This window comes from Halichoeres trimaculatus, unplaced genomic scaffold (assembly GCF_033239565.1).
Source record: "Halichoeres trimaculatus isolate MK-OKI-2021-1 unplaced genomic scaffold, fHalTri1.1 fHalTri1_scaffold_19, whole genome shotgun sequence".
NCBI lineage: Eukaryota > Metazoa > Chordata > Actinopteri > Labriformes > Labridae > Halichoeres > Halichoeres trimaculatus.
Window position 1 is genome coordinate 22,182,176 of NW_027437197.1, and position 26,396 is coordinate 22,208,571.

The following is a 26,396-nucleotide window of genomic DNA, read 5'->3' on the forward strand; positions in this document are numbered from 1 at the left end:
CCCACTCAGCCGTGTCATGATTTTATTTTTGGAACAGGATGCTATAACGTAGCATAAAAATATCAACAGTAATCCTGAACGCCATCATGGTCCATGTGGGGCTGATTGTGTTCTTTTCAAAATAAAATGTAAAATAAGTTAAATATGATTCCTAACAATGATATGATGAACTAAATAATTTTTCACTATTTGAGCTTGATGTATATTCACAGTTACATAAATGAGGACAGATAGTTACAGTTATCTGACACATCCCAAGGGTGCTGTCATTTGGAGCTGGGTGGGGGTCTCTGGCCTGTGAAATGTGGGTGCTGTCGAAAGCCAAGCAGTGTGGATGACATGATGGGAAAATAGCATGATGGGAAGTTTTACGAGTATCCTTTAATAAACTGTAAGATATGATACACAGAGTATGTGGGGTTATTCAATGACAACTTTACAGAGACAGCTCTATGAGAGTTTAATGCAGCATCTGTGAGGTGGTGCAAGAGTAGAGGTGATGTCTTTTCAGCTGGTTTCATCCATCAAAAACACTGAATACAAGTTCCTAAGCAACCAGCCAAACATGAATACACACATGCCAACAGGCTGAGCTGTCACGCGAGAGTGACAGGAAGCGACCAAAGAAGGAGGATGGACACAGACTCTGTGTGTGTGTTTGTGTGTGTGCTGAATGTGTGATTGCAGGCAACGGTGTAAGACTGAACCTGGAACATCTTTACAAGCGCCGTTCACGAGGAAGTCTGTTCCAGATCTATTTCAGGCTGCTCTTGCGAGTGATGTGATATCAAAAGGCCGGCTACGACACAATGTGCCAGAAATAGTCATCAAATCAAAGCATGTGACTCATGAGCCCAAAAGGACGTTACCAACCCTTCCTGTGGCTGCTCACTGCTTTGGTTAAATGAGCAGTTTTATGAGACAGGTGACGTATCAAAAGCTGGTGTTAGTCTTGTGACACAAGTTGTTCAAGCTGTGGTGCCTGTGGTGTGCCAGAGATTGTATTCTTTTTTTATAATACTTTTTAAAGTATTTTATCCTAATTTTCTATATTTTTTTAAAATTGAAACTTTGTATTCTTCTTATTAATTTTTTATTGTTATTATTGCATTTTTTTCACTTTGTCTGTGAGCTGCTGTGACAACCAAATTTCCCCCGTGGGGATCAATAAAGAATATTCTATTCTATTCTATTCTATTCTATTCTATTCTATTCTATTCTATTCTATTCTATTCAATCAGTGTGTCCACATCAAGACTGAAGCCAAATGTTTTGGTCTACACTGAGCAATCCAAACATGTTTGTCTGCCAGGCTTCAAGCCCCAGCACTTCAGTACTTTTAGTAAAAGACACGAGAGAGGATTAGGAAAACTGAAAAAAAAAAAAAAAAAAAAAAACTGAAAAAAAAATGTCCAGACGTTTGTAACAGTTCTAATTTTTTTCAGAGAAAAAAGTCCAAATTCTGAGATTGTGATTAGAATTCTGAAAAATAAAAATAAATAATAATAATAAGAATGAAAAAAAAAAGAAAATAAAATTGATGACAAAAATGGACTTTTTTTCCCCTAGGGCCGGAGCAAACATAAAAATAAATAAATAAATTAATAAATAAATAAATCAATAAATAAATAAATAAATTGTGTAAAACTAGAAAACTTGGTTCCATTTGGAAAAGTCAGTTCTTTCTGCCAGTTACTTTTTTGACACAAGAGGGAGCCAGAGCACATCTCCTTCAGCACCACTTCTTCAGCACTGTGTCTAGTGCAGATCAAAAGGGACCAATTAGCCTAAAGTTGAAGTGTTGCACCTTTAAAATAAGCATACCCAAATCTGAGATTAAAAATTGGCTACATAATCAGGATTATAATTTTTATTTTAGCAGCACTAAAGTCATAGCTACCTCAGCTGACTTCAGACCCTACATGCTTGCTCGCACAGGGCCTGCTGGACCTTTGACATATACGGCCTCACTCTGATGTCCCCCCTTGTATTCTTGCTTCCCATTATGCAAAGTTCAATTCAGATTATGAAACAAGCGACATCAATCCACTCCATGCTGCTCTCACCTGTGTTTCTATAAACAGTATTTGCGTACATCAGCTTCCGTGCTGTATTGGCCTACCTGTTTGCTCGCTGTCTGATTGGACAGAATCGTTGCATCGTTTTCTGTGCATGCTCGCGCGCGTATGAAAAGCCTAGTGACGTCTGTTTATTGATGGGCTCTAAAACCTGGCGCTTTAATTCATTCATCTATCCCCCCTCTGTGTTTCTACGCCGCCGTGACGTCACGGCAGGTCGGCTCCTTGCCCCCCTTGTTTCTCCACACCGATCCACCCTACGTTGTTTCCTGCAGATCTGCTGTCGTGGGTCGATACTACGCTGCGTGCTCTCCCAGCCGCCACCCCCTTCTCCTCCTTCTCCATCCTCACGCCCCGTCCGTTCCCAGTGAATGAGGAACTAGTTTTTGTTGCTTTATGTTTTATTTTATCCCAAAAAAACATTTTCTTCCACTCTGTTCACACTGGATGAAATGTGAGCTGAAGACACCCTGTGGCTCGTTTTTGAGACACATCATGGGGATTTAAAGGAGAGGAAAGAAGACGCGAAGCAAAGCATCAGTCTCCCTGCATCTCCTCCAGCCGCTGGGATCATGATCCACCTCAAACTATGGCGAGCCCTGCTCCTTTTAACCATGCTGTGTCAGACGGGGATGTCAGAGAAATACGGTAAGATGATGATGATGATGATGATGATGATGATGATGGTATGATGATAAGAGTCTATTATTGTTGGCCTGGTTTTCCCGCAGGTACATGATGTTTCCAACTAATGACTCTCAGTGATCTCATCCGGATACTTTATCCGCTGAGGCATCGCTGTGTTGGTCCTAAATTCAAAAACACATCGCTTCCGTGTGTGTTCAATTGTGTCTGATTAAATGTAAATAACCTGACATTCAGGGGAAGCGATGAAGAAAAGCAATGCATGGATGGATGGATAAAGGGATTAGACAGTGAGGGTAAATAAAGGGTTTTATTAGATTAAACAGAGGCAGAGAAGAGATGGAGATGCACAGAATATCAGATAAAAACGACTGGTTTTAAAACTATGATTGAGATTTATCTGCAAACCAGTGGGGATATAAAAAATAATAGTGGCTGAAGCCTGATCACACAGTGTTAGAGACGTTTGATGTCTTCTTACTTACACTGGAAATGTCAGCAGCAGTTTCAGCTGAGCCTTTCTCATCAATTTGAAACAAATACATAAATAATTGGATAAATGAATGAAGAAAAACGGAACTGGACAGAACTGGAAGACTGATGCATTGAACTGACATAATTAGAAATCAATAGGGATGCAACAAGTGTATAGATATTCCCTTCACCCCTTCAGCCTTGCTCTCAAAGATGGCTGCTTTTTCCCCCCTGGGGTCGTTTCTTTACTGACAAATCTATATAAATAAATCTCTGACATGTGTGGGTAGAGATTTGTGAAGTGTGCAATGCATTCAATGAGTAATTCAGCCTGAGATGAAGAACAGCCAAATGTCTGTGGTGAACTCTGACAAACAGGAGCGAGTTGGATTGTCTTCAAACAATTTCCGCCCCCATCGTTTCCTCTCCACTTTTGAGTCATTTGAATATTTTGAGGCTGATTTTCTCTTCTCTGGTTGTTAATTTTCACCACAGGTCACGAAAGACTTTAAACCAAAGAGTTGAACTGTACATACATTAAAAAGCAGCAGTGAACACAGGATGTTCATAAAATGACCATTCAGAAACCAGTTTGAAAAAAAAGCTTTTTCACTGAACAGTTGCATGCTCAGTGTGATGCCATCCTGCAAAAATTTCAGCACCATGGAGAGAAACCAGTAACCACTGATGCTTCCTTCTGTCCATTCATCCATTAACATGTCTTTGCTTCCAGCTCTGTTCTTTCACAAGATAATCCATCTCGCTTTCTGAGCAAGTAAATGTCACACTGTCAGTTTTCTCTCACAAACACACAATCGCACAACACAAACACAAACACAGTACAAAGCTCCTGTCAAAGCCGTTGTCAGGCGTTTGCCAGTCGTCCTTTCATGGCTGATATCCCGTTGCTATGACAAACACTATGTGATAGGTCATTGTTTGTCACATTTCTGAGAATCATATGAGCCTCATTTCAGCGTCTAATGCCGTGCCAGAATAAACATGAAACCATTGAAATAAAGATGATTGGAAATGTGGAGTGCTCATGTTTTTCTTTGTTTGAGCTCCATGTTGTTTGTTGACATCCAGACGTCTGTCCCTGAACAACAAGCGTTGACATTCACACACAGTGTCCTGTCAATTAATGAGAATGTCAGTGCCTCTGTGCCTCAATATGTGTTACAACCAATAAGGAGCTTTTCTCCATTTTTTCCCCCCAGGTTTCCTCAGTGTTTTGCTCAAAGTCAGCTCCATGTGAAGCATTTTCACTACTATCTTTTTTTCTGTTTAATCATTAAGCTTGTGTGTGAGATTCATGGTGAAATCGAAACCTGATTATTTCAAATGATTTAAAAAAAAACCCACAGTTTTACTTTCCCTAGTCAGAATATGTTCTTGATTTAGAAGTTAAGATGCAACAAAGGATGTGCGTACAGACCCCTGCAAGAAGCTGTGAGTCACTCAAACTTATGTCAGCATCTGCGTCACTTCATTTTAACAAGATCCCTGGTAAATCTGTCCTGATACAATGATTTATTTTCTTTCTTTGTTGTAGGGCAATAACAGCTGTGACTTGAGTGAGACAGAGACCTGCAAAATGATTGTCATTCCTTCACATCCAAAAGGCCTTACTTTAAAGAGGCACAGATGTGATTTAAAAACAGAGCAATGATTCAAAATGTTAATGGAGAACTATTTTCCTTTAACTAGCTGACAAGTGGACCAAACACTTCTGAAAACAATCTATGTTTCTTTATTTTGATAAAGCAGTTTTTGTTGTCCACATCATCTGAAGACAAAATTTGCAAAATGCCCATTAAAGATGTTCAAAACCCGACAGACACAAGTTTGTATACAATTTTTAACTGTTGGTTTCGGTGTCTTCTCTGGTATTTTTTTTACTGATACAACTGGTACTGATACATAAAATTTAGCAGTGAAATCAACAGTGACAGATTATTTTGATCAGAGACAGCTCAGTTACTCTGACATTAAGTCCAAATTATAACATAAACAACCCCCACTGAGTTTAACATTTGCTTTCAATAAATTAACAAAAGTGCTGCAGCCTCACAGCAAGAAGTTCACCGGTTCAATTCCCAGCTTGGCCAGTGGGCCTTTCTGTGTGGAGTTTGCATGTTCTCCTGTGCATGCGTGGGTTCTCTCCAAGTCCCCCGGCTTGCTCCCACAGTCCAAAAACATGCTCATCAGGTTAATTGAGCACTCTAAATTGTCCGTTGGTGTGAGCGTGTGTGTGCGAATCGTTGTCTATGTGTCAGCCCTATGATTGGCTTGCGACCAGTCCAGGGTGTACCCCGCCTTTAGATAGGCTCCAACCACCCGCAACCCTGAACAGGATAAGCAGTTAGGAAAATGAAATGAAATGAAATGAACAAAAGAGCAAAATGACACTAAAAAACTGTCAGAAACTTAGGTTTTCTTTTTTTTTAGATAAACTGAAGGGCAAAACAAAACAGTTTAACTGTTAATTCTCACTGGTTTATTCATGTTGTCTGAAAAGGACCATACCTTTTTAATGGTGTCAAACCACAGCAATGTAGCGCCAACTGCTGGCCAGGAGGACTTACTGGATGTAAGATATTTGTGTCTTGAGTATTGGCTGCTGGTATCGACAGCCTTCACAAATACTGACACCTTGAAATAAGACTGGTACTGGCCCGGTACCAATTCTCACCCATTCCTAATATTAACATAGTTATATTTACGATAAGTAGAAAATAAATACAGTAAATAAACAAATACATAAATCATTTGTAAAAACACCTGATTGTTAACACCTTTCTTCCTGTACTTTGTGAAAATCATGTAGTTGTACTGTTTGTTAAAGTGGGTCAAGCTTGGACAATGCTTGAGCTCTGCAACCGATCGGTTCCACAGCCTCACATCACAAACAGAAACACGGACATTTCAATAAGCATGTCCGCTACTGTTTCAGTTTGAGTGTAGGGTTTTGTTTATTTTGTTGCACCCATATTTTTATATATATATATATATATATATATATATATATATATATATATATATATATATATATATATATATATATATATATATATATATATATATATATATATATATATATATATATATATATATTTATTATTATTATTATTATTATTATTATTATTATTGTTATTGTTATTATTATTATTATTATTATTATTATTATTATTATTATTATTATTATTATTATTATTAAATTTAAAACCTGGAGCAAGACATGCAATCTGATTTAATTTGATTTGGTTCAGTTTGGTTCAGTTTAGTTCAGTTAGTATTGATTTGTTTCCTCTCAGGCTCATCAAAAATATTCAAAAGCTGTTGTCCTTTCAACTATGTTGTTAGTGCTGCAGGAAAAAACTGTCCTGATTAAAATACCATCATTTTTCACTCTGAGCCTTGAAGAAACTCCAGGTTTGATCCTGATGACTGACACTATTCAGGGGGCTTATGAAATTATCCTTGAGCAATGATAGAAAAAGTGTTATTTGTTGTAATTTTAGTGAAAGTGGGCTTAGACAAAGGCTGTGACTAAATCTAAAAAGACTGGTGTGTGTTTTTGAGATGTTCAGAACATTTGCTTGAGATAATTACAATGAGTAATTCAAGGCAAGGTTTGCTTTGTTATGTTCTTATTCCAACCCCTTCAGATGTGAAAAGAATCAGTGGTTGCCATAGAAATTCCTCTGATTACCTGTTGTTTTTTCGTCTTTCTGCCTCAGGTTGTCTGTTTGAGAGAAAGCTGTGCTCGAGGGGTCAGTTCTGCTCGGATGGTGAGTAAAGGAAACACAAACACACACAGAAACAAGCAGATTTAATGGCTTTACACATGCCAATTAACTTTTATGACAGACTTTTTTCTGCCTGCTTTCTTTCCTCGACGACACACTGAATGATTAACCCTGGGAGCTGGAAACAAACACACACACATGCTGTCTTTGTGTGTGTTCAGCTCTACCTGCCTCTCTCTCCTCATCACTTGCCCCTTTCCCTCTCTGTCTAAGCCCCTCCCCCCTCCACAGTCTCCATGGTAACACTGACATCACGGTGAGGTCGACACCCCCACAGTTGTTGTGGTAATACAGTGATGAGTCACTGACACGCACTTACGCACTTGTCTGTGGAAACTGCTATTGGATAGAAAAGAGGATGGATGAGCGTGTTTGCAGACACAGAGACTGAATTAATGCTCATAGCAGGTTCTGAGGTTGAAACGCGGCATACAATAATTTGCTCTTAGTCTGATTGGTTGAAACGAGCCCTGTCTCTCTCTGACTCTGCCTGCCTTTTCAATGGAAACTGAGCTGTATGCAATCTGTATATTCTCCTGTATCTAAGAATTAATAATTGATCTAAGTTTCATTGCATGTACAGAAAAACAAATCCAAACACAGCTTTGATGCAACACTTTAGTCCTACTTTAATGTTGTACTCCCAGCAGACTGTCTGCTATAATTTAGTGTTAGTTGCAGGTTTGTACGTTAATTTGTTTCCTGACAGTGTTGAAAATGATGATGACCCAGTACATATTTCATATTCCAGATCTTAGTATCCAGAATATTGCCAGGATCTGGATTGTACTTTTACATTTGTCAGAAATTATGGTGACCTTGTCTTGTATTGTTTTGCAAAGCAATCCAACCATTTATGGTGAAGTTATACACATATGGTGAAAATGGCCTAATCTCACAATGATAAAGAATCCTTTAAAAAAAACCTGGATCCAGACAGTGATACGGATCACCTCCAAAATTTCATCACTTTTTTCTTATCATGTTTTGAACATTTCCTGAAAAGTACATGAAGATCCTTTTTGAGTTATGTATTCACAGACAAACAAACAAACATAATCTCCTTGGCGGAGATGATTATTTATTTTATTTCCAGCCTGATTGTGGAGGTTTAGGTCTGCAGGATAGTGGCTTGAGAAGTGAGGTCTGCAACTGGCCCCTATTTGTGATTTTCAGCTCTGAACTTTACCAACATCCTTTGTCCCATTTTCACTCTAAGAATGAAAGATAAAGAATCATTTCTGACTTTGCTTGCTTGCAATTCCAGCTGGCAAAGATTTGATAGCGTTGTAGTTTTCTCTAAGAGGCATGACTCTCTCAGTTGCCTCTGATTTCTTCTTTCTAATAAGCAGAAAGTGTGGAGTGTAAAGTGACTGGTTTGACATTATGGGAACAGCAATATCGCAGTCTGTGTGGGTCTTCAGTAAACTCTGTCATATCTAATGTTTATATCTTCTGTCTGAGTCCACTGTCATACAAGCTGTCTTTTAAGAAGCAACTTTTTCCTTCTTCAATAGTATGACCCTTACGAAAGAAAAATATATTGCAGCATATTGGAAAATATCATGTCATATATTAGGTTATATCTTCCCATTAAGGAGATTTAGTATTTATATTTTCCAATATATTGCAATATATGGAAAGCGGCAATCATTTGTATATTTTTGCAATATATTGCAATATATTTCATGAATATATAATATATTGTATATGTGCCCTCAATATATTATTCCATGTATATCATAATGTATCAATAATATATGACAATAAATTTCAAAAAATATATTGGTACACATATTTTTCTTTCGTAAGGGGATCCCTAGGCATTAAAGAAGTTCAAGATGACACATTCTGGTCAGATTTGACAGTAATGACCACCAATCTTATATCATACAGGCTCCATCTCTTGTCAGTCTAGACCTGACCGGATGAGACATGAACTCAGCTTGACCTCTCATGTTATACTGTGGTATCTGGCGCTAAGACGTTAGCAGTGTTCTGTTTGCTGTGAAAGGTTGGGCCTTCATGAATCAGACTTGGTTTGCTCAGTTAAGCTAAGGTAAGCTGGTTTGTTCTTCCAGGCTGCCATATAGGAACCATCAAAGATCGACTTGTGCATCCTGACTGGTTCGCAGCTATGCAACTTCAACAAAGTGCAGTGCACTCTGTGCTAACACTTTAATAGCAAACCAGCTTTCTCTTCATCTGCAGTTTGAGCTTCTGTTTAATTAGACCACATGAGCCAACCTTCACCCCTCTCACACATCACTGAGCCTTTGCTGCCCACAACCTGATAGTCTGTAAACAGTGTTTCCTTCCTGGTACTTTGTCAGGAACTGACTAATGCAGACTCTGACATTCCACCAGAGCTGCAGTTTTGCAGATGCTCCTAACCAGTTGGGTAATATGCTAATATGCCAGTATGCTAATATGGGGATAATTGATATGATGATATGCTAACAGGGTGATCCAGTCCAAACAGACAAAAACAACACTTAATTTAGCTTCAAATTAAAACACCTTTGGCCACATTTTGCTATGATTACTAAATTAATTTGCCACCACTGATGCTGTTGTCATCCTGGCCCAGTCACCTTAGGGACTTCTGGCAACAAAGAAATGTGGAAAAACACATCAAACATTTTACATCTGCATAGTTTTGTACAAAATTCAACCTATATTTTTATTTGTATTTTCATCTAACTGGATGGAATGTGCAGTTATGTGTAGTTTTTGATTCTGAAGGGCATTTTTGGACTGTCCCCATTTAGGTTTCATGACCTGTCCCCACTGTGGTGACGACTAGTTTTGCCGCCATAACTCAGCCCGTGTCAGAGTCACTGACATCTTTTCACAAACCACCTTTACTTTTTCTGACACAATTCAAGGAGTCGATTTTCACTCCTGTCTTGCCTGTCCCATCCCCTGACAGGTGCAGCCATATCAGCTCACTTCACCTGTCAGCAGTCACACTGTCATGGCTGATCAGTGTGTGACCAATTGTTAAAATGCTTGTTATTCAGATACACTGATCTAAAATGAGATTAACTTTGTGAGTTTTATTTTGCAGATCCTTGTTTCTCTCTGGTTAAAATCTCTAGCAGTGGCAGTGATCGCCCTGTAGCATCTTGCAGCGTTATTTACAAGCCACACTATCACACTTGGATGATTTATGCTCACTGCACAGCACAGCCTTCTCCCGCTGCAGCAAACCTCCAGACTTTGAGCTTTCTTTCCTTTCTGCAGGCCAGTCATCTGATACACAAGATTGATGGTGTCCTCTTTGTTTTGCTGTGCTGTATGGATCGCACAGCATCTTTTTCAGTACTCTCAGCAGTTGTTACTTTGCAGTGTATTTGTGTGTGTGACAGGCTGGGTGCCAGGTAGATTAGAAGTTTTTAGCCTCACTCCGACAGCCAGGAGTGGAGTTTTTGTTATTTGCTCTGATAAAGTTTTTGTTGCTGTTTTGGCTCTTTTTTTGTCTTTCTCCAGAGCCGACAGCAGTATGTTCTGAGGGTTTGATGATAGGTTGTTGTTGGAGTTGGTGCAGTCACTTTGAGTGTGATGAGCGCCAGCTTAAAGAGGTCATACACTGTCACCTGAAGTCTCTGTAAGCAGGTGAAGCATCCTGTGCTTGCATCTTGAGGCGCTGACCATGTGGATTATCACTGACACACAGGCTGGATGTTTGTCCTGGATAAAAACAAAACAGTGTGGATAACAGGAATGTGTTTGGCAGTTATTTAACTGGGGCAGTTTTTAAATCATATTAGTCTGACCATTCAGTATCAGAGCAGATATCCCCCATGCGATGCCGAACACTGCTATATCATGAATCCCCAGTACAAATATGGTATCCTCAGAAATAACCCAAGCTCCAGAAATAGTCCCAATCCAATCAAGCCGTGCAGTTTGCTGCCTCCTCTCCATTCATCTTCCGCTCCTCTGCCATCCCTCTGTGTCCCTCTTCTTCCCGTCCTCACATGGTCCTCCATGAGGAATCACAGCCGCTGTATTTCATCTCCGGCAGTGCAATGCAAAGCTAGAGGACAATATCCGGAGTCGTATCGTATCACTGGTGCTGAGGGTTTGTAATTTGTTTAGGGCTTTCTCTATCTCTATCTCTTTCTCTGTGCTCAGTAGAGTAATAATGCTCAGGTTGGATTTATAGCTGCTGGCAATCAAAGGTGAGAAACTGTGGTAAACAGGCCAATTTGCTCACTTCTCATTGAGTGATAAAAGAAATCAGCATCCCTGTTTCCTGTCTTTTTAAACACATTAATCCTTTTTAATCTTTTCAGTGTAATCATGCAGAATTTCAGCAGCTTTAGCTGTGAAGAGAGAGATGGTGATGACTCATCAGTGCGCTGGATAATGCAAAGTCTGCTCTGCTTAATCTTCATTCCAAACACACTGCAGTCTCCGACTTAAAAAAGATGTCTGCTTTTTGAGCATGGACTGTAAAAGCGCTGCACAAAGTTTCAGCTCTTTTTTTCATCTGAATTATTCAAACCACAGTTTTTGGTGCACAGCTTCCCTCCCCTCAACGTGACCCCTCTATGGAGTGATATAAGCATACTGAAGTGCAAAGTGATGCATCAGCTTCTTCTTGCAGATGACTTCATGCATGAAATTGTGTGGGATAAGGTGGACGTATTGAGTAGAAGTAGCACTTTTTTTTTACTTCAGGTGATCTAAACTGACTCATCTGTGAGCGGGGTATAGGAAGAGTTCAAAGAAAAATACTGAGGCTGTCTGAAGGATGTTGTCTACTCCTGCCTGATGGCAGCAGAACCCTGTCAAAAGAAATGTGAAATGTGTGACAGGCCATCAAAGTGTGTGGGTTGAACTTCACAACTATGAGTCACTGCTGCAGGCTTTTGTGGCGTGGGCTAACATGAGAGATAGATGGCTAATACAAAGCACAGGACTGTACCTGAAGGACAGCGTCATAAATTTTTTTTTACAAAGATTGAGATTCAAGTTTTCATTGACTCATTGTCTTATTTTTATTCACTGATATGTCATGGCAGAAAAAGCACTGGCGTTGAGCTTCTCAGTTAGCTTTGAACGCATGAATCAGCATCTTTGAAGGCATGCTCCAAGAATTATCTATTAATACATCTCAGCTTTTACCACCTTTAATGTCAAAAAACAGGTTTTGGCTTGAAACTGGACTGAATTTTGGGCTAGAGGTCACTTTGAAGGATTATATTTAACCCTTAAGGGCCAATTTTAGTTAGTTTAGTTAGTAGTTAAGCTACTGTTTGTATTTTGAATTTTGTTTAGTGGTAGCTTCGAAACCAGATAAGATCCATCAGTTGTTATTTTTGCACATAAAATCTGGGAAGTTATACTTTCATATTGCATTTTCAACATGTCCCAGAGCACTGTGTCTGTCCACTAATGTGTAACAAAAATGAGTTAATAAAGTGTTTCTAACATTAAAAAAAAAAACAAAATGTGGAAAAAAAAAATTACAATCCAGATCACAGTTGTTCACATTGCTTCCTATGTTGAATACATGTTATCATGTTTTTATATTTACATTTTTCTCATCTAAACAGCCATGACATTTCTTAATTGAGAATAATACATGAATAAATGTCATTATTTTATGATTTATTGCATTTTTCAAGAATTTATTGAGTTATTCTTGACATTAGCCTATACATTTTATCAAAACATTGGGTATAAGGGTTGTACTCGAAAACAGCAAAAAATATGCAAAAAATGACACCACAGCATGTAAAAATGTATAGAAAAATATATGATGTGCATATAAAAGTTAGGCTTCTGTTAAGGTAGGTCATAAAGGGTTGAAGACAGCTCCACCAAGTAATGTTAATATTTGTGTCTGTGTGTTTCATTCAAGACGGACTGTTTGGTCAGTGTCGGAGCTCCAAGCAGGACCAGATCCAGTACCAGGTTTCAGTTCCTGTCCTGAAGAGGATGCAGGATGTTCTCAAACAGCTAATGCTACAAGGTAAGGCATAAGAAGGAGACTATCACCATCAGTCCCTAAGAAAACAGGATGCTGATGACTGAAGCTTAAAAATGTCTGTTGCTGTTTTAGTGTCATATAACTTTTGGCCAATGTAGAAACTGGTCAACAGGTTGAGCTGAGGTAACAGTCATGACAGACTAACAGCTACAATGGAAGAACTTCAGAATTTGTATTTGTGTATTTGTATTTATATTTTAACGCCAGAAGTAACCACTTGGTGTGTAATCTTAAAAAGATGCTCAGAATGACAAAGATAACATGCTAGTATATTGCTAACATGCTAACTTTTGAAAGCTGGAGAAAACTGTAACTTAAACCATCACAATAAAGACACAATCCAATGTGGATAAATATCTGAATGAAGTGTCACATCCAAATGATAGTTACTTAAAGAGAGGGTGACGTGCTTTTTTAAAGGAAGTGTACTTTCCCCTTGGTACAGATCAGTGGCTTCACATGACTAAAAAAAACGATTTTTCTCACATTGTTTTTTTTAGGGAACCCATTTTTTAACCTCTGTCTGAAACATTTTTTTTTACCTACTGTCTCTTTAAGGCGCCCCCCTTCCTTCTGATTTGCCAGCCTTTTCATTTGAGGGCAGAGCTATGGGTAGACCTTGGTGTTTGAGGCCCATCCCTCCAAAGTGTCATAAAACAATTAGCAATGAGCAGTTGTACAAAACATATCAGGGATTGGTACAACAATATGTAGCAGTTTACAAATCTTAACGTTTAGTTTGAACATCCAGCCTACTCACTTATTATCAATATTTATGATGTGCAAAAATCACAATACCCCCTCTTTCAGTATTATAGCCAGCTTTAAATTTTTGGTAATGATGACCTAATTTAACACTTTCCTAAATCCAGCAGAAAATCATTAAATCACTTTGTGTGTCTATGTATGTGTGTGTTTAGGTCTTTCCTGGCAAGATGACATCACCCAGTATATTTTATCAAAGGAGCTGAAGAGAGTTCCCCACACCACCCAGTCCTATAAGCCCAACTCCTCCTCCTCTTCTTCCTCCTCCTCTCACTCCTCTCAGTAAGTACTCTTCAGTTACAGTGATGACATCTTACACAACACAAATGAGCCAAAAGAGGAATCCAATCCATCCATTCACTCCACACTGAGTCACCGTTCATAATCCTGTGCTCCTTTATCCCTCCGTCCTTTCAACCTGGCTGAATCCACTAATCCTTCCTTTGTTCCCGTCTGGGTTGCCAGGTCCAAAAAGCATGTCCCTCAGTACCACAACGCTAAGTCTGGGTCCACAGCTCCTGGTGGAAACTATCTGGACTACATGATTGTGGAGCCTCCTCAGACCCCACTGCACATGCAGACAGTGTCAGTGGACCCTTACACATACCACCAGGTACACACACACACACACGCTTATACACACCTTTATCTACATAACCTTCATAAGTATGCAATAATATAAAATGATTTTGCGACTGCAGCATAGATACCAGGATGAGGTGGAGAGATCACTCCTTGGAGCAGGAGGCAGCTATGCCCGTCCCCCCTCAAGGTCTCAGGCCAATCAGAGAGACCGTGACAGGCAGATGCTACAGGAAGCCTTGTCTCTGTACCTGGCGTCTCCACAGCCATCGTATCGCCACCGAGGTCCTGCCTCCATGACACCTGCAGGTAGAAGACGCCAAAGATGCGCTTACACTTTGTTTGGTTTGGATTATAGGATGTTAATTTAAGATACACAACTGTGTATATTAATAACACATAATGCTACAAGCAGGTCTACCTTATTATGATGAATTGGACCTGGAGATACCAGTGGACTATGCAGAGGAGTACACCCTAGATGAAAGGCTCGACACAGCTGGAAGACCTCAAGTGATGCAGAATAAAAAGGCTCCTCAGGACTTTAGTGCTCTGTCAGGAAACAATGGTAAGGAAAAGAAAATTTAAGTACTTTCATGATGGGTTTCAAGATTTTTCTTTGTAAAGAACTCAAAATCTTAACCGTTGCTCTTCTGTGACAGATGATCTCCTTCAGAGGTTGTCGGGAGTCCTGCAGAGGTACGGAGCTGACCCCAGAGAGCTCAGCCAGGAGCAGCTCTACAAGCTGGCTCTTATCCTGCAGCTGCTGCAGGCCCAGGAAAAAACAGGTGCTAGGTTTTAGTTATTATCCAGCTAAAGGGGAGATATTTGTCATGCAAAGCAAAATTAAATAGAAATACAGTCTTCTTTAATATGGTGTAGATATAACACTGGGCTGATGAGGTTACATTATAGAACTCGTATGCATTACAATTTGCAAAGTGGACTTTAGAGATGGCCAGATTTAAGATGCCTTTCACTGTTTTTTTTTTTTTTTATTATAGATTTTAAAATGTTACAAATATTTTGAGTGCATAAATGGAAAATGGAAAATAAGACTTTATTTTTGCTGTTGTATTTGCTCAAAATCAATACTGTGTCTCTTTCCATCAGATCCAATAGAAAAAGACCTCATCACCCTCAAGGAGGTATGTCAGCATCCTTTGTTCCCAGCATTCAAAGCACAGCTCACAGCGAGTACGCTTCCCCTCACTGACTCTGTTTCCCATCATTCCCCTGTAGATGCAGCTGTTAAAAACAGACAAAGTGTCCAATAAGCCTGAGAAGCCAGCTCCTGAATCTCACCCCCCTGAAGCCCCCCCTGCCCCATCCTCACTCTCAGTCCCTGTTAAAGCTCCAGCGAAGAGCACCAGCCTCCCTCCTTCTGCATCCCAGCCCCCACAGGCTGCTCCTGTTGAAGCTGGACAGGACTCCAAGGAAGAGGGGCGACCCCTGGTTGAGGGAACAGGAGGGAAGGAGGAGTATGGGTACATCGTTACCAACCAGAGGTCAGTGAAGTTATAAAATCAGTCACCTGGAGTCACATAAAAGATTTATGAACATGTTTCAAAATGACTTTTTTCTTTGCAGTCCTTTGAGTTTGTACGACGGTGTGAAGCTTTTGGAGCTCCTCGCTAATAAGATACACCTGACAATCAGCAGCTTCATGAACCTTAGGTAACGCCATCACTGTGTGTGTTTGTGTGTCATGATGTTGTAAATGAAGAGTGACGTTTTAAGCATGCATGCCTCTGGCTTTGTGTTTCCAGCGTGGTGGGTCCTGCTCTGACTTTCCGTATCCGCCAGAATGAGCACAACATGACGGCTGCAGAGGTGGCTGCTAAAGCTGGTGAGTCTCAAAATCTCACAGACACACTTACACCTCCCCACCCACACACACACACAGGCAAGTGAGAAGTATGTAGGCTGTTGTACTGTCACTTTCATTTTTTCCGCTGAAACTGTTTTGCCTAACTCGTGTTTTTCCCATAGAATCATACATTTTTTGTTGTTTTATTTTTACATCCTCGACAGTGTCTGAAAAGAACTTCCTGGAGTCTGAGACAGGCCTGAAGATTGTACAGACTGGTGTGGGAGAGGTAGGTGAATCAAGAATACACTCTGTTAAAAACCTGATGACACAGCCCCCAACAACAAGTGAAGCCAAAACTTATGTAGCTCCCCCTACTGGAAGCCTTTAGCCAAGGTAATAAAACACACTCTATTCATGTAATAAGATGGAGCAAAGTCAACCTTAAGGTTTAGCTAAGGGATTGTTTTTGGGGTTTTTTTGTTATGTTTTGTTTTTGAGCTACAGAGATTTTTTCTGTCTGAGTCAAGCAAAACTGCTGAGCCAAAAAAATGAATTTACAAGCACAAGCAAAACGTTTTACATGATTGAGCTGCACACACAAAGTAATCTCATTTCCCCAAGAGTTTTTCTTCTGAATGACTTCATTTTGTGCTGTGACATTCTGTGTGGCCCTGTCTGTAGACCACCTGAAGGCTAATCAGGCTGAAAAAAATCAGCACGGCAGCACATAGTAACAACCAGCGTTTCCACTTGTTGCCATGGTGCTTTATCTCCTCTACCTCCCTCCCCCTGCTGTGGCTCCCAGAGCCCAGGTGCCATGGCAACAGTCACAAGTGTCATTAACCTTATTATTCCCTGTTTGCACAAACGGCCCCCGTCAAGGCCTCGTAATCATTACCTGCATCTTTATTGTGTACATAATCCATATATCACTGCAATCCAGTGAGAACTGTGAATGAAATGTGGAGAAGAAATGGAATCAGTAAAATGATGAAAACTGAAACGTGCACTCATTAAGAAGAAACTAAAAGCATCTTGAATTAATACTCCCCAGCTGAAGCAAAGAAAACAAAACAAAAACATCACACTCACAAACAGAGGAAATAACTAGGATAGCCAACAAAGAATATAAGGATTATCATTTCTGATAAGCTGAACACTAGAATACAATTTTTTTTTGCATCAGTTGTGATCAGAGTCAGATTTCACACTCCGAGGATTCTGCTATGACTGCTTTTGATCTATGCAGTCACAAACTGCAAAAACTGAAATCTAAGCATGTGTTTTGTTTTGTTGTTTTTTGTTCTGTTTTGTTTTTTAAGAAAAAAAAGGAACAGAATATGAGCCACATTTTTTGTGACAAGTCCAGAAAAATGTATCAAGTTATTTAAAAAGCAAAAATAACACCTGAATTGCTTAAAGAAGGTTTTAAAAAGAGGTAAGTTCATTGCTCTAATACAAGAAACTACAGTTTTCTTAACTGGCAGGTTGTTTAACTCTTTTTGAGAAATTCAGGCATTATTTTTACCTTTTTACATTTCAAAAAAATACATTTTCTGGCTTTGTGGGGTAAATGTGGCTCATATTAAGTCCAATATGACATTTTTACTCAATATAAGAAACAAAACCTTGCATACTTTTCAGTTTTTGCAGTGTTGGATCAAGCTTGAAATGTGATATATATGATGTCATTGTTGCTCTGCTCACAATCCATTCCTCACATATTGATCCTCCTGAACCATAAGCTTGATTAAAGGACGCTAAGTGTAAAAACGGTTGAAGAGGGCTTTAGATCAGCTGCTGTAACATGGATCTCTTGTTATTTTCTAAGATGCTCCAGCATAGTCTAAGCTAAAAGAGATTAAAGGGGAACCAGTGAAGTGCCTTTCCTAATTATTTAGGGAATGAAAACAGCTCTTAAGACTGGCTGGCACTCACACTTCTCAGTCGTTTTATTCTGTTAGTAACTGTTCCAGTGAAAAGGGACTAATCTGCTTTAGAGTCCATTGTGAGCTCACAGGAGAGAGGGGCTAATGGATGTGGTTTCCTCAAGGATGGAGACTTTTATGTTGCTTTGTTTCATTATTTGTGTCAATTCATAAAAACTCCTAAAGGAATGAGTGTTTTAAGGGAAAAAAAAAAAAAAAAATATATATATATATATATATATATATATATATATATATATATATATATATATATATATATATATATATATATATATATATAAATGAATAAATTCAGAAATAATTATATATACAAGCAAGACAACACAAAACATGCATAAAAACTTTAATAGTAGCCTGTGTAATTGAGGACATCAAGAAAGAAATAAAGAAATATAGTAATGAAAACATAAAACATAGGCATAAAATAACTGATCTATTCATTTAAGTATTGATGTCTTCATGCATTTATTTACAACAAAATATTTGTTCATTTGTTTATTTGTCTATGTATTTATTTTGGATTTTTTTGAAATTATTTTTTTTTTATAACATCATTTTTGGTCCTTTTTTATTTCAGCTCATCTAAAAGAGCTGAAATAAATGTTTGTGTTTTTTTTGTTTGTTTGTTTGTTGTTGTTTTTTTGTATTGTCTGTATTTTCTGAAAACTAAAGACTAAAACACTAGAAAGATGTGTGATACCACACAGTGGATGTGTGTTGCACTGAGCCGAGGTTCTCTGATCTCCATGGAGCCCCTGCTGTCTGTTACTGGCTTCCTCTATCACACCATCTTCACCTCTCAGACCCCTGTCTTTGAAACTCAACATCAACCTCTCACTAAGCAAACCCTTCAGTCACATTCAGTTATACAGAGACAAACGGTGAAATGAAATAAGTGACCTTTAGATACCAGCGGTGAGATCAGTTCCATGGAGAATCTATGAGTGCTCTCAAAAGCCAGCGTCATGTCGACAAACGGAAACTGTGCTCTCAGGAGATAAAATCTATTTTCTCTGTGTTCCTTATCCTGTCAGTGTCTTTCTCACCGCTCTATATGGTGTCTGTTTTCCCAGAGGACGGATGCACGGGGTCTCCCTCAGGTTTCCAAGGTTCCCCAGGGGTCCAGTGGAACCGTGATCACGCTTGTTTCCATGGCAGTCGTGGGAGGTGTTCTGGTATTGGCGATGGGGGTGGCTTGTTTCAAGCACTACACTCAGCAAGTAGCCAACGGAAAGCTGGGTTTAGGGCCAGAGGGAGGAGCAGAGACACACTTTGACTATCAGGTATGTTGATGTGACGGGGGATTCAAGAGGGAGGGAAGTCCTGAACCAAGAATTTCTCTAACAGCACAGCACAAACTGAAATCTAAGCAAGTGTTTGTGTCATATTATTAAAGAGAAAAGATGTTTTATCAGGCTTAACATGAGCCACATTCACCCTACAAGTCCAGATATTTCAAGATGCAGTCACTTAGCTGATCATCAGAATATCTCAATATATTCAGCAATACATGCACCAAATTTATAATAAAAAACAAAACCACAAAACTATTTAAAAGGTATTTTTCTTACATTTTGTCCTCCAACTTTTCCTCCCTCTTCTCATTCCCAGGAGCTGTGTCGACAGCACATGGCCTCCAAATCCTCCCTCTGTCGTCAGGACTGTGTGGGCAGCAGCATGGCCGGGTCTGCCATACCCGCAGGTGCAGGGGGTCGAAGGGGTACGGACACTTCCCGTGTCAGCAGCGTGTCCTCTCAGTTCAGCGATGGCCCCCAGCACAGTCCATCCTCCACCCACAGCTCCACGCCGTCCTGGAGCGAAGAGCCTGCTCAGTCTAACATGGACATTTCTACTGGTCACATGATACTGGTGAGTCAAAACAAGACAGGTGATCAGGAGAAACATTTCCTTTGATGTCCAGGTATTAAACTCCTGTTTTTGACCTGTCATCTCTCTGCCAGGCTTACATGGAGGATCACCTTCGTAACAAAGACCGCCTGCAGAAGGAGTGGGAAGCTTTGTGCTCCTACCAGGCTGACCCCTGCTCGGTCGCTGTGGCTCAAACACCAAACAACATGGACAAAAACAGACATGCTGAATCCCTCCCTTGTAAGTTTGCACAGTTAGAAACTCTTAATTCAGAAAATAATGTTGTTGTTTTTTTTAATGCGCTACTTCTTCTTTGTTTTTATACAGATGATCACACACGAGTGAAGCTGAAGTCTGAAGTAAACCCCAATAAACAAGACTACATCAATGCCAGCATCATTGTAAGGACTCCAAAGCAACCCAGTTCATTTCATAAATCAATAACATTATACTCATGTCTCAAGTGCTAAATATCTTTTACTTAGTGTTGTATGTTTCAGTCTGAGCCGGAGCTAAAGCCTTTCTTTAAATATGGAGACTAATTCAAGTCTGAGCTGTAATCTCAGTGCTCAAACAGTCAACAAGAGATTAACAACACTGGGATTTTTAGAATACTTTCTCATGTGTTTACAACCATCTTAGTGTTTGGAAATAACCCGAGAAACTCAGTTTTTTCTTTTGTAACCCTCAGGTTGATCATGACCCTCGCCAGCCGGCTTATATCGCCACACAGGGACCCCTGCCTCACACTGTGGCTGATTTCTGGCAGGTACAGACCCTGCAGCTTAATCTCTCTGTCCCCTCTCTGTCATCCTCTCTCGTGTCTGATTCATGGTTTCGTTTTGCATATTCAAACCTAACGGGTGATTCCACAGGAATATTTTAGCACTGTTTTTCACTGACACATGTGTCGTCTGTCTCACGTGCAGATGGTGTGGGAGAACGGCTGCACGGTGATAGTGATGATGTCAGCTCTGGTGGAAGATGGAGAGAAACAGTGCGAACGATACTGGCCTGACGAGGGCTCGTCACTGTACCACATCTACGAGGTTCATTTTATGCTTCATTTAAGCTTCTTTTTTCAAGGAACATGGTTCTAGTTATTATTAATAATTATTATCATTAAGTTTCAGTCAACATCAGTTCTATCAAAAACACAAATATTAATTATATTTTATGCATAATGGAAAAACTGGCCCATCTCATGGTTAACAGTATAAATAAAAAATTGTGCTATTTTTGTCCAAAATGAAACCTTAAGAGAAGCGAATGCATGATTATATTGTGTAATGAAGGTGCTTATAAAGATTGTGGTTTTAATAGAATAGAATGGAATAGAACTTCATTGTCATTGAAACAAAAAGTAAAACAAAATTGAAGTCACAGCAGCAATCAAGAAAACATACAGACAACAGATAGATCTTACATTCCCAATAACAATGGATGGAAGGACAGGTCGATGTTGTCACTTCTTAGCTCACACCTGAGAACCAGCACGTCGTCCTCACCTCCTTCTCCTCACCTTGTGAGACGACATCAGGCCTTACACCAGTTAGCGTTGACATGCTACAGGCTGCTAACAGCTGAGTTCACATGTAAACAGTGCAGCCATGGTTACATGTTGGATCTCCAGACAAACACAGGAGAAAAAGTAGTAAAATTATCACTGGAGCCACAAAAAGTTTGGTGTCCATGACCAACAAATGAGCTATACAAAGTAATGATCCACTCCAAATACAAAGATTATGGAAAAGAGACAAAAAAAAATTACAGGAAAGAAGAGAGAGCTGCTGGAAAAGGCAGCCATAGCCAACAGGGCGGCGCCTAGCAACCCTAATACTAATGGGACATTTCTGTCCCTTGTTTACCTGAGAGTTTAGCAAATTGAGAATGCAATGCATTAAAACAAATTTTGTTGATAATCTTATGTATTTTTAAGACTTATCTCACAGGAAATACCCCACGCCCTCCAACATTTGTAAGATGAAAAGTAAAATTATTTTATGCTTGTTTTTTTCTTTCATAACAACAGTGATACTGTGTAATTAAATAGGCATTTAAAGGGTTAAAATTATTTTTTAAAAATAATTAAATAAATGGTGTATTTGATTAGCACTAAAGTTGACTGAAAGATTTAAACAAAAGAGAAGTAGAAAAAAATATTTATCTGTTGTTTTTAGCAGCTTTTGGTGGAGGACATTTTCTTCATCTGTTTATCTCAAAGGGTAGTAACTTTGCCCCCAGTGTATAGTTGACCTTAAAAAAAAAATGAATTTCACAATTTTTCATGGAAAGAACCTTCTTACAAAATATCTTTCTATAACATGTAACATATCTGTAACACAACCAAAATTACAGCCAAAAATCAAGCAAAAAAATTACCAGAAAGGACAAAAATGCCTCTGATTACCCCTGATGGTTAAGCTGTTCTTTGTAAATAAAAAAATAAAAACAAAAAAATAAAAATAAGGAACTCCAACTTGAATTTAAGAACTCTGACATCAAAATTTAAAATTATTCCAGAATATAAATAATTTGGAGGGAAAATTGGTGTCATATCATATTGTGGTGTGTTTTTCTACACCACCATTCCTCATGTCATCATAATATTTGTAATATTGAGATAAAAAAAATATCAAGGCATTTTATTTCTTTGTTTTTTGGCATTAACAAAGTCAAAACAACTTGTCAACAGAGGAAAAATGTACAGCCTGAAGAAAACTAGCTTGAAAGGGTTTTAAAAGTCCTTTGATGCCTGTTGATGCAGAGAATGTCGCCTCAGATCAAACATTTTAAACATCCTCCTCCACTGTTGTTGTTGATTTTGTGTTTTCAGGTGAACCTTGTGTCAGAGCACATCTGGTGTAAGGACTTCCTGGTGCGTAGCTTCTACCTCAAGAACGTCCAGACGCAGGAAACCAGAACTCTGACGCAGTTCCACCTTCTGAGCTGGCCGGCTGACGGCATCCCCACCTCCACCAGACCGCTGCTGGACTTCCGCAGGTAAGAAACCACACAACGTCACCTCACATGCCAGCTTCTGACAGAGCTGGTCACTTTTAGAAGAAAACACAGGTGGAGAGGGTGGTGTGTGTAACACTGCTGAGTCATCGCTCCACCTGTCATTCCTCAGTCTCTGTGCCATTTTTCATCCTCCATCCACCCATCATCACCTGAGCTCTCTCCCTCTCTCCCAGTGTGCAGGTTGACAGGTTTGTATTTTAACATCTCCCGGTGTCATTTTTGTGGTTTGCAGCTAGTACTCTGGCTCCAGTTGCATAGTCACAAAAATGAGCATTGGCAGGTGTGACTGGCTACTGCAAGAGGGACAGTGAATCTGTGGCTTCTTATTTTCAAGCTTTTTCTTTCCTGTTTTACCATCTCACTTTCCTTCCTGCATTTTTAAACCATCCCCATACCCAGTGTGCCTGTCTGTCACACATGTATGTCTGTTCTCTATCCTTCTTACATTTTCACACTTGTTTCCCTCTCATTCTCCATATATGATACATAGGAGACATTCATAACTCTTCATCTCCATTTATTAATGTTTCACTGCTGAGAATAACACTGACTGATTTTGTTAATCATAACAGAGCGTCTCCTCTCTGTTCTTTGTTTTCTCTGTCTCTGCCGTCCCTTGTTCCTGTTTTTCAGGAAGGTGAATAAATGCTACAGAGGCCGCTCCTGCCCCATCATTGTTCACTGCAGGTAAAAAAAAAAAGAGTCCATTAGATTTGACTCCATGTGCCTGAATGCAGACTGAGGTTAAAAAGAATTTCCTCTGTCACTCCCACAGTGACGGCACTGGCAGGACTGGCACCTACATCCTCATAGACATGGTGCTGAACCGCATGGCCAAGGGTGAGTCACACGCACCAGAACTCACACACGTTTTGCACAATATTGAACACTCCATCATGGAGGCATACTAAGTTCAAGTTTTTAATATTTTAAAGGATGAAAATGTTGATAGGATGTTCATGTCCGGACTGCTGGGGCAAAGGGGCTGTTTTCTCTGTATGCTTTGTTGTGCTGGTATTTTGGCCAACAGATGGCACTGCAGTCACAGCAGAGTTACATTCTCACTTAAACTTTGAGGAGATAAGCAAAAATGTGTGTATGATTTAGTTGGTTCATTCTGAAAAGTAGCTTAATGAGACTAGAGAGATGGAAAGTTGCAAAACTGCTTTTTTCTAAACACCTCTGAAATTTCTCTGGTTGCAAAATGCTTTCATGAAACACAAAAATTTACAAAGTAAGAATTTCATAAAAGGTGAAAAAAATTTAGTAAAAATGACAAAATCTTGAAGACAGAAATAGTTTTGCAGTTTGATTTTTTTTCTTCCAAGGAATATGTTTTACATTTTGTTAAAGTTTTTTGTTTTATGGCATGTTTTGTTTGTATCATTAAATATTTGTTTCAAGAAATATCCTTCTATTTTAGTACGTGTTGTCCTGTGCTGATGAAACTTCCATTAGCTTAGTTGAAGTTATGCTTATAATTGTGTTGGTAAAATGTTCCTTTAAGATGATTTATGTCTCATATCAGCACCTGATACATAATTGCCTTAATAAACAAGTGTTTTTTAAACAATGAAAATCATATAGAACACATTACATAAAGAAAAACGTTTCATTTTCATTGAAAATGTTTATTTTTCCTATGTGTGAAAACTTATGGCCCATCCTATACTTTATTTAATTGGGGATAATTTAGTCTGTCATTATAGTTGCCCCTAAACACAATGGAGTAATATCAGATTAGTAAAATAGATACAGATAAATACAGAATAAAACCTAATGAAAATAGATAAATCAAACAGGTCAGAAGCGAAGAATAGTTGGATTAAAGCTTTAAAAGACCTCTGATGTCAGTCAATGCCAAAAATATCCTGATGCATTCCCAAATTTCGGTCAGACTCCTGGTAGTTCATTCATTGTACTAACCAGTGTTCTTATGTTTAAATTTTATGAAATGTTTCTGCATAATTTTTTTTTCTTTTAATTATCTTTTGCATTTTTTTAAATTATTTTCACACTTTATGAAATCATTTTGCATTTCAAGACATGATTTTGTGTTCCATTAAATGCTGCTCAGTAAAATGAACTTTGCATTACATCTCAGATCGGTGCAGCTGTCCTTTAGGGCCACAATAGAGACAATGTTCTTGATGCATTAGTAACATGTTTGATTTCCAGGTTAATGCTGATGTCCTTAACATGTAACAAAATCTCCCACTTTGTTCAAAAAGCTCTTTAAGGGGTTTTGTATTATAGTAAGTATTAATGTGCAAAGGCAGAACAATAAAACCCTCCAAACTGCTCCACTGATGCTTTTACTCCTCTTGTTGTTTATAGGAGTAAAGGAGATCGACATCGCAGCTTCACTGGAGCACATCAGAGACCAGAGACCAGGCTTGGTCCGCACAAAGGTACGACTGATCTCTTTGTGTGTTGGTCACGTGTAAATCTGTGCTCCTAAATCCAAAACACTCAACTCTCTCTTTTTGCTCTTTTCCTTTTCCGTCTCTTCCGCTCACTCCCTCATCAGGACCAGTTTGAGTTTGCACTGACAGCAGTAGCAGAGGAGGTGAACGCCATCTTGAAAGCCCTGCCACAGTGAGGACGTGCACAGAGACAAACGCTCATGAGGACGTCAGGTCATCACTGTAAATAAGAATCTGCACCCCCACATGTGGAGCGGGTACTGCCCTTATTATCAGCATGCAGTATTTTACCAGCTTCGAATCCTCGGGGTTTCAAACAGTTTGGACCTTAATTAACTCACACACAAGTTGTATCTTTGAACCCATCACCTGGCATCTTAAATCATATAAAGATTGAAATCTTGCAACTGCAGTGCCTCTGTTACTTCAAATAAAATGTCCATTGTTTTATCTGAGTCATGACCAACAAACATTAAGGATGATTTGCCTCCAACTTGAACAGTGCTAATTTCTTGGATTAATGTTAAATAAAGTTATTCCCTTTGAATTTCTGCGACATCCCACCTGCTGACATTATTCCAGTCTGTTTTATCCCTCCTGAGTGTGCTGATTCCTGTCTGCCAGTGTGCCACTGTCAGGTGTGTTGATTTCTGGCAGGGTTTTATTTGTCCACGCCTTGACAACATGATTGTTTGCGACTGTCCCCGGCCCCACCGTGGATGCTGTCCACTGACCGCACGGCACACACTGTCCCATCGCTCTCTCTGGGTTACTTTATTGTCTTTCTGTGTACAATCTTGTGATTCATGTAAATAATTGATGATTGTGTTTATTTCATGTAGCAGACAGATGGAAAATATCTATAAAAATGTATTTTTGACTTGAATAAATTTGTGATGTGATGCAGCAAAAAAGTCTGAAGTGTTTGTCTTCAGAGAAACTTTTGAAAAAGAGT

The 26,396-nt window shown here is 39.2% G+C and overlaps 1 protein-coding gene across 4 annotated transcripts; it reads left to right on the forward strand.

The window, feature by feature from the left end:
• Positions 1 to 2,321: 2,321 nt before the first annotated feature.
• ptprna (protein tyrosine phosphatase receptor type Na) lies at positions 2,322 to 26,331 on the forward strand. Of its 4 annotated transcripts, none has more exons than XM_074695520.1 (24): positions 2,325 to 2,726; positions 6,941 to 6,991; positions 12,885 to 12,995; positions 13,934 to 14,060; positions 14,244 to 14,391; positions 14,480 to 14,669; positions 14,773 to 14,928; positions 15,023 to 15,148; positions 15,474 to 15,508; positions 15,603 to 15,868; positions 15,951 to 16,037; positions 16,130 to 16,209; positions 16,395 to 16,459; positions 19,196 to 19,405; positions 19,734 to 19,991; positions 20,084 to 20,231; positions 20,319 to 20,392; positions 20,683 to 20,760; positions 20,921 to 21,040; positions 22,828 to 22,994; positions 23,649 to 23,702; positions 23,791 to 23,855; positions 25,353 to 25,426; positions 25,546 to 26,328. In XM_074695520.1, the coding sequence occupies exons 1-24, from the start codon at positions 2,651 to 2,653 to the stop codon at positions 25,615 to 25,617; spliced, it is 2,838 nt and encodes a 945-aa protein (XP_074551621.1). In that variant the 5' UTR covers positions 2,325 to 2,650; the 3' UTR covers positions 25,618 to 26,328. The 4 variants fall into 4 exon arrangements, with proteins under 4 accessions (XP_074551619.1, XP_074551620.1, XP_074551621.1 ...); XM_074695521.1 differs by having other exon boundaries at positions 2,326 to 2,726; positions 14,776 to 14,928; positions 25,546 to 26,327; XM_074695518.1 differs by having other exon boundaries at positions 2,322 to 2,726; positions 20,084 to 20,392; positions 25,546 to 26,331.
• Positions 26,332 to 26,396: the final 65 nt, after the last annotated feature.

Coding starts and splice junctions, on each gene's coding strand:
- ptprna (XM_074695518.1), top strand. CDS start 2,651: ATGATCCACCTCAAACTATGGCGAGCCCTGCTCCTTTTAACCATGCTG. Junction 16,210..16,394: donor AGAGGTGGCTGCTAAAGCTG/GTGAGTCTCAAA, acceptor CATCCTCGACAG/TGTCTGAAAAGAACTTCCTG. Junction 21,041..22,827: donor CACTGTACCACATCTACGAG/GTTCATTTTATG, acceptor TTGTGTTTTCAG/GTGAACCTTGTGTCAGAGCA.